General features: G+C 36.3%; 2 protein-coding genes and 1 long non-coding RNA gene across 5 annotated transcripts; all 3 read left to right on the top strand.

Annotated features, from left to right (window-relative positions):
- Nucleotides 1-482: 482 nt before the first annotated feature.
- Nucleotides 483-5219, top strand: LOC145233679 (uncharacterized). Of its 3 annotated transcripts, none has more exons than XM_080098452.1 (6): nt 483-2483; nt 3812-3882; nt 4079-4115; nt 4460-4534; nt 4673-4811; nt 5002-5219. In XM_080098452.1, exons 2-5 carry the CDS (start codon nt 3820-3822, stop codon nt 4786-4788), a joined length of 291 nt encoding a protein of 96 aa, XP_079954578.1. In that variant the 5' UTR covers nt 483-2483; nt 3812-3819; the 3' UTR covers nt 4789-4811; nt 5002-5219. The 3 variants fall into 3 exon arrangements, with proteins under 3 accessions (XP_079954578.1, XP_079954576.1, XP_079954577.1); XM_080098451.1 differs by lacking the exon at nt 483-2483 and adding an exon at nt 2490-3590; XM_080098450.1 differs by lacking the exon at nt 3812-3882.
- Nucleotides 5220-5787: 568 nt separating this feature from the next.
- Nucleotides 5788-9445, top strand: LOC145233680 (uncharacterized). Its single transcript, XM_080098453.1, has 5 exons — nt 5788-7506; nt 7861-7897; nt 7992-8081; nt 8645-8805; nt 9008-9445. Exons 1-5 carry the CDS (start codon nt 7447-7449, stop codon nt 9125-9127), a joined length of 468 nt encoding a protein of 155 aa, XP_079954579.1. The 5' UTR covers nt 5788-7446; the 3' UTR covers nt 9128-9445.
- An 822-nt stretch (nt 9446-10267) lies between these two features.
- Nucleotides 10268-11212, top strand: LOC145233723 (uncharacterized). Its single transcript, XR_013861169.1, has 2 exons — nt 10268-10585; nt 10795-11212. It is a non-coding gene; the product is annotated as an uncharacterized LOC145233723 (long non-coding RNA).
- Nucleotides 11213-11231: the final 19 nt, after the last annotated feature.

Below are 11231 nucleotides of genomic sequence, written 5' to 3'. Positions count from 1 at the left end.
ATGCTCGTTTGTTTCTCGTTACATGAAATAAGTGAGAAACAAGATCGAAGGCAAATATATAGTACATCATTTTACACCTCTAAACCACCTGTTGAAAAGGTAAATTTAGTCACATATTTGAACAAACGAAAATTGGTTTAAAGAGGTAGCACAGATCATTGTCCTAAAATGCTGATGCATCCTGTGCGTTCAAAGGCTTATGATTAATGGTTTTGAGTTGTAATCAGAGCCGAAAGTTCGATCCACCAAGGTGAATTTACGACGAAAAAGCAGCCGAGTGTGAATATCCATTCTGGCACAACTAAAGTAACTCTGTATGGGTTGATGTACCAACCATAAAATACCAAGGATTCCGCGCTTAAAGCACGTGTTGTCCCTCTTCCACCTCGACACGCTCTATTGCTCACGCTTGTCGAGTCTGGACGCACTCAAACACACCAAACATCACAGTCTTTGCTTTGTGACGCACGGTATTTGAGCTGTTGCGTGACATAATAAGGCTATTCTTGTACCGTCGTTCATAAATAACGGTCATGCGCTCACAAGTTTTCACGGAGAAAGTAGTTGTGACATTGCCAGTGTTTGTGATATCAAAGAAAGATAGATTTCTACAGAGTTATGTCTTGTTTTAAGGTGAAAAAATGTCGATTTTGTGAGAGTAAATATACAAGGTTTCTTTGTCCAGCAGGTGATCAATTGTTCATTTAACATACGTTCAATTGAGTCAGATTTCCTGGAATGTAATTTTGCAAAGTAAACCTTTGTGTCATAACCTAACTATCATTAGTTTAAACTACTTTAACGCGCTTTTCGATAAACGACCAGTGGACCATTCAACCGACACGCAGTGCAAAACGTTTGAAGAAGAGATAATTTGGTAGGATTTAGTGATTAGCCCAGCAGATATAATGTATCTCAGAGATATACCACTTAAAGACTGATTCACCAGACGTAATTAACATGCAGAGTTAGACTGAGAGCCGCACTTTAATGTTATATAAATTGACCTTGTTTTGTTTGGTATCAAACACGCTTTCTTTTAGTTCAAAACTACCATTGAAATTCGCAAGTGATTTTAGCCGCTTTAGCAGAAAACTAGTTGAAGACGTATTGAGCGGCGTAGAAACAAAACAAAAAAGAATTGGAAGCACCGCACTCAAATAGTTTAGATTAGAGTGCCACACTATTTAAAATGTAAACTTTTTCGAGGGAAGCACAACCCTTTTTTCAACTTTTTGCACACCCCTGTTGTATTTTATAATATAGAACAACACACACACGGATCTGTTTAAAGTTTATTGAGGAAAATAACTGCCCAAATAGACGTAAAAAGCGATATGCTCACTGATGATATGTTGTGTTATAAACATACACAAGTTGTAACAGGACTTCGGCATCCTGGCAAACCTGTCCGATTTTTTGGCCTTCGAAGCCTCTTTGTTGAAAGTTTTATTAAACCAACACTGTTATGCCCATGTGGAAAAATTGTTGAAGCTGTCATCCGCTTTATCCTCGCGCCTTCCTGTAGCAACAACTTCCTCCCATTATGCGTTTGTTTCGCATCCTATAATGTGTCATGCCGGCTACGTGCAAAGTTGGGACATATTTATGGTTTTGGCGGAAAGGTGGCGGCTTTCGTAAACTAACCTTTTAGCATGATTCAGTTCATTTCGCTTGCTGTTCTGTGGACTTGTAAAGCAATTTTTGGCACTTTAAACGTTGTTTGTTCACATGTAGTACGTATGTATTAAACGAGTTGCTTGGGTTTTGGGGCAAGAAGTTAGTCACGGCACAGAAAAGGTTTCTTTTAAAGTTAAGTCAAGTTTAAAAGTTAAAGTTAAGTTCCAAAGTTTAACGAAGTGACACGACTGGCAGAAATAGATTTTAGCTGAGCCATGTAATGTAAACGAACATACATCATGCATACGCCATACTAAACCCACGATGCATAATGCTAGACTAAGTACAGAATTAAGCAAGGTTGATACAGATGGCAAATGAAGTGTGACGCGATACATTACATTCGTGGACTAAGTTACACTGTAGACAAGCACAGAAAACGCCGAAATATGACACCCAATATCCGTTGCTAGGTTTTACAAGCCAGGCCCACATTGTGTTTAGTTGGTAAATACAGCCTGTCGTCGCAATGTTTGTTGACAAAGATTGTAAAGTGTCGCCGCAGCTCTATACAAACGTTAATGTGCGTTACGTATGCAGCTTGGGTGAACAAAAAAGACCAATTTAAAGTTGCTGTAATCTTTCGTTGTTACAATATTGTAGTGGTTTTCGCAGGACGATTGATAAAAAGTTGCAGCCGAGTTACATGCTATCTACGTTATGGTCGGCGGCTAATGGTTTTTGCTTGCCACATTAGTTTATGTGTGTTTCTAATCACGCTGAATGCACGCAGCACACGCATGCAAAGTTTTAGGAAGTCTGAACGCAAAGTCATCAGCATGCGCTTGTCGCACGATATAATGGTATGTAAAGCATGTATGTCTGTTGGGAGTTGAATAAGTTAATGCATTTTTATTAGATAGGTGATTTGAAAATAGGAATAACTTACACGTCTGTATAGGGTAATGGCAAGGTATGTTTTTTGTAATTCGACACATACGCTATTTTTTATTGGCATTCCCACCCCTTGAAATAGTATAAAAATAGCTTAATTATTAAGTACACTTCATTAGGTTGCGGACATCGAAATGTAATAAACCTAGATTTTAATGCTATAGTTCAGTGTTCTTCAACCGGGGTTCCGCGGAACCCTAGGGTTCCGTACAACCCTTACAGGGGTTCCGTGAACTTTAAGAGTCGCACAGGGGTTCACAGCGGTTTGGTGTAGCAATTCAAACAAGAATGATTCATAATGTCATTGTTGTGAACAGCAATGCTCGCCTGTACGATTAAGTTAACCTTGGTTACACCATGGATCAATTGTGAGGTAATAAACACAGTCTTGATACACTTTGGCTAAGTTGTAAGAGTGTAGAAACGACCGATCCAAGCAACTTGGCAATGCGTTTCAGTGAATCGTTTAATTGAAGTCAACTTTGCGCTTGGGGTGTATTAAGGAAATGCATGTTTTTTCTTTGATACTTGTATTACATTAAAATTATTTTATGGGGGGTTCCGCAAAGTTTGACAAAACACCTTGAGAGTTCCGTGCCACTAAAAGGTTGAAGAGCACTGATATAGTTGGTCTTATGCATGTGTGCACATTTGAGTGGTGACGACTTAAAACAAACCCCGGTCTCGCCGTTTGCTGCTTATAGATTGCTTTTGCCACTATACCTTCGTTGTTTCCTGAAAAGATTTTGATTTTAAGTCACACACATATACATCCACTACTTAGTGACAAAATTGTCTGAATTTCCACGTATATGCCGAGCTACAATTATGAACTTATTGCCCACATGGATTTCTTGATACATCGGTACATCAATAGGATATTAACAAGCTTATTCGAATTAATCCATCTTTAACAATTAAAGGAAGCAATAGCACCGGCGGCGTATTGCAGAAGGCAGTATTTCCACAGGGCATTAGTTGAATTTATTGAACTGTTATGTATACAACGTTGTTACGTAAGTGCTAATTGGGAGACTTCAACTATACGATTCGAATGTGTTTTTATGCTTTTCAATCGCATTCTTTGTTTTGACATGCTGATATTTGTTTGTTTTGTGCAATCCGTAGACCATTTTTGATTATTTCAATTTATTTCATTGTAAGATAATTAATTTATCCGGTGTTGATTCGTTTGCAGGCCTAGATATAAAAAAGTAAAATTTTTAACATCTTGTAGGAAATTGCATGGATCTCGTTTGGCATCTTATCGAACTTCTAATGATTACAATTTTGCCTGCTTCAAGCAACGTAAGTACTGAGCTCTTCCTTCATGGTCTAAAATATTTGTACAAAAGAACCTAAAGTTGTTTTTAACCCGTTTTAGTCTTCGAGTATGATTAGTTTTACGTAACTTGCTGTCTTGAACACTTATGTTTGTTAATGTGTGAATTTCTCAAAAACAGTAGAATTTAAAATTATTTTAATAGTTGTTCGTTCTTTTCAGGCGATTCAAAATTGTGGCAACGGATACCAATGTGAAGGTAAACATGGTATAAGCTGTCTAAGAGTATTGTGGGCTGCTACATGATGGGCATATTTGTAATAGTTTTACGCGTGTTTTTATTGGTGATGCAATTTCGGTTGGCCGAAACATTTCGGCCGAATATGCTATTAAATATTCCACCAAAACCGAACTTTTTCAATGTTTATTGCCTAAATTTTTAATATCGATTATTTGAAACGTCATATGTATGTAGGAAAACACGAGCTCATGTTTTCTGCACATGAAAAAAGTACAACTTTTAAAAGCAATGATATCATAACTTCGTTGGACCTATACTAAGGTAGAAGTGTGAAGACAGTAATTGAGTTTCGTAATTTCCAGGGTGGAATTATTGCTGCGGGTCTGGATTTGATGAAGATTTTCCAGTCTGCTGTGCTCCCTGGTTTGCCCGATGGTGTAAGTACTTTTGCTCATTTAGATAAAACTTCACCATATTCAAATTGTTTGTTGCAAGTGTAATTTATTCATAGTGTTATGGTTCAGACTGGGGCAAACTCTGTTTAATCATAGATTGCAAACATCTTTGTGTTTTAGTTTTTTGGGTGAGCGTGGCCTTCTTTGTTCTTGCTATGGGTGGAATCTACGAGTTCTACAAGATGACGAAGTTCTACTGCAAATCTAGAAAGTACAGATCCGTTAGCAATCTGTGATTGTCCATAGACTGGATAAAGAGGTTTGCGACTGATATTTTATGCCATCATGCACACGATACGAACTTTTAGCACCTTTAGCAGGACGCATATTAAACAGTAGACTTCCCTGTTTATTAATTGCACTTTTTTACTGTCCTGTTTCTTAACTTTTTTATGTGTTTTAATTTAATGCCGTAGGGATTATTTCTAGTTTTTTTAAAAAAAATCTAGATGTATCTGGAGGACTGCTCTAATGCGACGTCTGGCGGTTGGGATGCAATGGAATCATTCACGAGCCAAAGATATTTTTCTTGTGACTTTGCTCGAACTTATTGGATACAGATCTTCGTCTGTTATGACACCATATTATGAATGTTTAGACGCACACTTGATTTTTAATGTATTTTTACTTTCGTTTCAATGAATTAAACATCGGTTGTAAAATTTGATGAGAATTTGTTTTTATCTTGCCCAAAGTTAATATTTCTTGAAATCGGCATGAAGTTACACCGGTCATAATGTTTTCTTTGGGCAGTAGAGATGAAAACTATTGTGTCAACCTTTATAAATCGTTTGAAACGGAAAACATTTCCTAATAGATGTTATAATTTGTCAACAGCACGCCAGGCCCATTGAAGCGGTGGTGAATGCTTGGTGGCTGGCTGATTCGGTATGACGCCTTCAATGGGCCTGGCGTACTGTGATTTATATATGAGTGTGCCGTTATCGCTGCTCTGCATGGACGCTTCAGGGCTGATCCCAGTTATGAATTTATGTTCATCTTAATTTGTCAACAGTAAACGGATAGTTTTGAACCAAACGTTTATGTTACAAGCTAATAATCACACAAACGAATATATCGCATATTTTTAATTTGCTTTCTTACAACTGATGTTTTTGTGATAATGATATTTGGGCCAGTGATGTTGAAAATAAATGCGATAGTCCAAAAACAGTTGCAACGAATATAAAGTATCGAATCAAGCCTTAAATTTATTTTATAGGCGGGATACCAGACAATACAACCAACGATATATAGATTAAGGTATTTATTTGTGAAACAGGATGTTATTTGACTCTACACTTAAACGACCTTAAACGCCAAATTGTATATTAGTTACGTATTAAGGTTGTATTATTTATTTTTTTAATACTGTAACTAAATGGGAACAGCTAATTTTGCACTTGAAGCAATTTAATTTTGCATATCTAAAAAATTAGAATTTCTGTATTGTATCTACATTCTATACTATATTTGACCATGAACTCTCGAATGACAATCCTTTACTAAGTACTTTTTGTTGTTCCGCTTACTTTACTGTCTGTATATTTTTCATAAAATTTTTGCCAGTACAAAGTCCTAACTAATCGGGCAAGCCATTATGGATATAAACGTATATGGGGTATATAGAACCCTACATAAACAACAGTTCAGAATTGGAATTTGTTCGGATTTGAATCTTTTTCAATTTCATATCCTCAGGAACGAAACACACAAAAAATCAAAAATAGTAAATTAACGATTTTCGTATCATACCAACATTTACATCACCTGTGTCTAATCGTTTGTCTGTTGATATTGTCAATACTAACATAGGCAAATGTAAATATGCGTTTACGATTGATTTGGACTAAATCATTAACTCGGGTTGCTGCGTGTCAGTCCCCCCTATCACGAGACGTGACGTATCGCTGTTTTGAGATAGGCTTTAAAGTTATCAGTTAGTAACTGAATTGAACAGGTGATGGTCGTACGATTGAGTTTTAGGCAAACGCCTGATAAAGATTTGCCTTGTTATGGTGTAAGGCTGTGTTTTACAACCTTAGATCTGTTAATTAATTGAGTTCATGAAAGAGTTTGCGAACATCTCACTGTATTTTATTCAATGGTTCACGTTTTCATTACTGGTATACGAGTCCGCTGAAGGTTGGGCAAAACAGTTCGAAACAGGAAATAGTTGAGAAATAATGATGCAAAGAAGTGGTTGAAACATACAAATAGTGTTGCTCAGGACTCGATTCAAGAGTGCGGTAAATTAAACAAAAACGCTGTCTCAAGAAGATTAAGATTTAACTTATTTTTCTAACATATTCCGCTAAAGCACTTTCAAGGCTATAAATGTCTATTAGATTATATTGTGGTGTCATATGGCAAAAATGACTTTGTATTGTGGCTTTGCGACATACGGTGAAATCTCATTCTTCAATTTATTGTTTGTGTATAAACTGTCACTTGAGAGTCACGACTCTGCGCCATCTTTTTGGTTTATGTTGCGCTTTTGGTTACCGTCCGACTGCTATCAGATTAAACTGACGCATTGACCTTAGAAAAACGTAACGTAACTTAAACGTTAAAAGATTAAAAAGGTCTGCATTAAATTGAAGGAACTCGGCGTGAGAATAAAAGTTCGTATGTCCTAGTTTATACCACAGTTTACCTCAGAGTGGCCTTCCGCCAACGTTCTCATAATCACCTTTATAAAGTCACGACGTCATTCATAAGTATCACGACCTCAAATCAAACCCATACTGCGGGAAGAACCGTCGTTCAAAGATAAATTACACACAACAGCAGGATGAGAGCCTCGTCACTTTGAAACTAGCTTAACCCAAATGCTTATTCTTTATATCTTTAGAGTGAAAAAGATAGTATAGAAGTATATTGTGCCAACAGAGATGCGATTAAAGATAGGAATTGCGTTGTTCGTTGCCTTGTCATGCTGCGACATTGCAACAGTAAGTATATTAACTTCTTTGTTGTGTAGAATATAAGCATAAACATACGTTGCTTGCTTGTTCAAGTCATGTATAAAACCGCTTATTGCTGACGGTCTGAAAACTGATTGTCAAGAAAATGTTAACTACATTATTCCAATTACATTAAACCCGTGTGCTGTGTTCAAGAGCTTTTTCGCGTACTTTATGTAGCTAGTTGCACATTCAACCCAATATTACGAACGTATTTGAGTTATTTTTTACCTACGTATGATCAAACGGACAAAAAATCAATATCGAGAAATGAATTCAATAATTTGGTTTCTAGGAAAGGGATTGAATGGTAACCACAAATAAATCATTTATTTTTCGTAGGCATACGAATATTGCGGAAGCAGCTATTACTGTCCAGGTAAGAAGCAGAAACAATATTTCACTATAAATTATTAAAATGATTTCGTGTACAAAAAACTCACATTTTGACTTTGTAACCTAATTTGTTCTAGATCAAGGAAGCGAAATTGGTTATTGTTGCGGCTGGACATACAACAACGTAGCTTTGTGCTGTAGTTACATGGCCTGGTATTCTCTGTGGTGTAAGTATACCCGTGCTGTGTGGGTGAAACTGCAGATAGTATAGCAGGAAACGAATTAAGTATAAACGAAAATTGCCTGAGCTTTGCTGTACGAAGCAATTGCTAAGTGGATTTGAGTTGATGAGGCTCTATATCCTGCCAAAATGCAAACTCGATCAAGTGGAAGGCTTTGCGCTGTCTTGTTGTTTCGCCTTTCTGTCATTGATGTTCTATAAAAAAATGTTGCTTAGCAGTGTGGATCAGAAAGTAAAAACCCTTGGTCACCGGAAATAGTAATTACCTCATCCATGTTTTTGCCACAAAAAGTATTTTGAGCTTTGTTTGACATGTTTTTGAAAGTGATCAATAATTGACAGCCATTAGGACCTACAATTTTGTATTCAAAGTCCCCTAGTCGCTTTATAAGGCCCTATATCCTCGTGCAAATTAACAGTCGAAACACATGTGTTGTAAGTTACATAAAAACAAAAAAAAACAATATTGTTCAAAGCGTAAAGGGGTCGTCTAAACATCTACCATTTAAAATAAAGTCATGCAATTATACTGTCTGACGTTACATTCAGATGTTTGGACAAGTATAGTAATCTTCATACTGCTGGTATCGAGCTGTTCGGTTTGCTGCAAACGCCATAGAGATAGGCAACAACAACAAGTAGTTACTACAAGAGCAAGGCCGGTGACAGTCACTACGGTTACCACTGATGCAAACGGAGTTGTTAACAAGGTAACTTAGTTCTAGAGTAACCAGCGGTTAAGGTGATTTGCCTTCTAAAAACGCTAAAACATTTTGTTTCCGAACATAAATACTGCCAATAACAAAAAAGTTACATTTTTTTCTTAAACTGTATCATCAGCTAAATAACTGTTTGTAAACTATTGCAATACCTCATTAACAAGGCAAACAAATAAGTTTCCCACCCTTTTAGAATTATCAACCGTACACTCCACACCCTCCATCTTATGCCAGCATCCAGCAACAGCAGGTTAAACAGCACCCACCACCACCAGCATTTGACCAGAGTGTCCCACCCTACCCCGGAAGTTGAGCCCACAAAGGAGCTATTTACATGTACATAAAGGACATACATTGTATAAACCCGTATATAGCATACGCTTTGTTTTACGATCTGCAATTTGCAATTGATTTTTGGTTTATTTAAATGAGCAGTAGGTATTTTCGGCTACGGATCGTTTTAAACTGTGTACTTTTCTGGAAGTTTGTCCATACTAATTAACGTTTATTAAGAACTACCTTCTTTTGACAAAACGTATCAGTTTCTTATCTAAGTTATTTAGATTTTGGTTGATCTCAAAGTTAATGGAATTTTTGTTGACCATTCGCTGATTTTGTAATAAACGTGCGATTAAAGAAGTTTAATGTTAAAACAGAATTAGCAACTTGCAAACTATTATTTGAACAATTTTCTTTCGAAGTTTTAAGAAATATATGATACAATTTTCTCCAGGAGTTAAAACAAAAATACTGAAAACGGTATAGTCTACGACTACGTGACAACACAACCCTATTATGTAATAAGCATGTTTGTCGCTTCAGATAAAAAGTGTTTTGCCAATTCCAATTTAATTAGTGACTTGGATACTACTTAAAGCTATAGAAAACTGCTGCACAGATTGTGGATAAGAGATTGCCCGCATAATTAATTGTTGAACTTTGAAACCGATGATAAGTTACTTAACGCGTGTACTACATGTCGGTTAAAATCGATGGAGGCGCATAGTGTGTAGTGTAGGTAATACCTCGACAAGTTTTTTGGTCACATAACAAGGCAACAAAAACAAGAATACGTAATCTCATGTGATAAAATAATTCGAAAACGTTCCAGTGGACGAAAAAGAAAAATGCTTATCGATCAACTGGAGGGCTTTCTAGACATTAAAGAAAACAACATTTTTGAAACCGCGAGAGCAGACACATGTGGAGAAATCAATGTTTCATGACAGCCGAAGCCTGGTTCCGGCATGACACTCGATGATGATGAATAAGTTTCAGTTGTTGAACATTTGCTGTCTCTAAAGGCCGGTTAACTTACCGAGCTCGGTAAAAAAATCTTTCGCGAGGAGTTAACGAGCGAGGAACTCGGTAAAGTGTTTGGTATTACGAAGTGTCCTCGCAAACGCCTCGCTAAAGCCTGACGCAAATACGAGAGAATGCGTTAAAATCGTAAGAAAAAAGACGTCTGACTCAGCAAAATCGTCACGCCGCGCTATGCGACACCTTGCGACAAACAATTTTCGCCTGTCATTTATGCTGTTTTTAATGTAAATTTGCAATATAACCTCAAAATGTTTGGATTTCCTAATTTACGGACAGTTTGGAATTTGTTTATTTGATAAAGCAGCATAAGAACAGCAAGAAACATTACAAGAATTTATTGAAACGTGGACAACAGTTGAAATGGAAGTTTCATATCTTAGAAAAGGTGCAAAAAATTTTTTGGTATACTTTTTATGAAAAGAAAACGTTGGAGCTTCATAACAATACGGTAAGATCTGTGATTAACGTAAGTTTGCACTTTATAAAATGATTTACAATTTCTAACTGGTGACATTAGGGTGATTTTGATTTATGTTTAAAACAATGACAACTTTATTATACCTAAACACATGTTTTGTACAACTCATTTTATAAGGTTTTATGGTTTGCATCTTCAATTAACCATCCCAATATTACATATTCATTTTTCAATTACAGATTTAAAAAAAAATAAGAACCAGTGTCCTCATTACAAAGAAACAGACCAAAACCATGATGCAGAAAGAGGCTTGCTGGACACACACAAAATAAGTCCAAATTGGAGCATTGTGACCAAAATTACAGGTCAAATTTGACTGCTGTAAAGCTGAAAAAGGTACAATCAGCCTTAGGCACTTAACAATTACATTTTTATTCAGTGTTAATACTGTACATGGTGTTTGTATTATGTGCATTAGTGTTTCTGTCTATTACCCACCTCACATGGTAATTTAGAACAACTCAATTGTCAATTTGTTCAAAGTTTTTGTGTTTCCATTTCAATTTTATTCATGTAATGCTACACTGTCACTTTTTGTTTCTAATAAACACAAGTACATGCTGTTTGAATAATCATGTTATTAAAATGGAATCACTTCAGTATCTGGCAATATTGT

Source organism: Phallusia mammillata, chromosome 6 (genome assembly GCF_965637545.1).
Source record: "Phallusia mammillata chromosome 6, kaPhaMamm4.hap1.1, whole genome shotgun sequence".
NCBI lineage: Eukaryota > Metazoa > Chordata > Ascidiacea > Phlebobranchia > Ascidiidae > Phallusia > Phallusia mammillata.
This window is presented reverse-complemented; position numbering and strand designations above follow the sequence as displayed.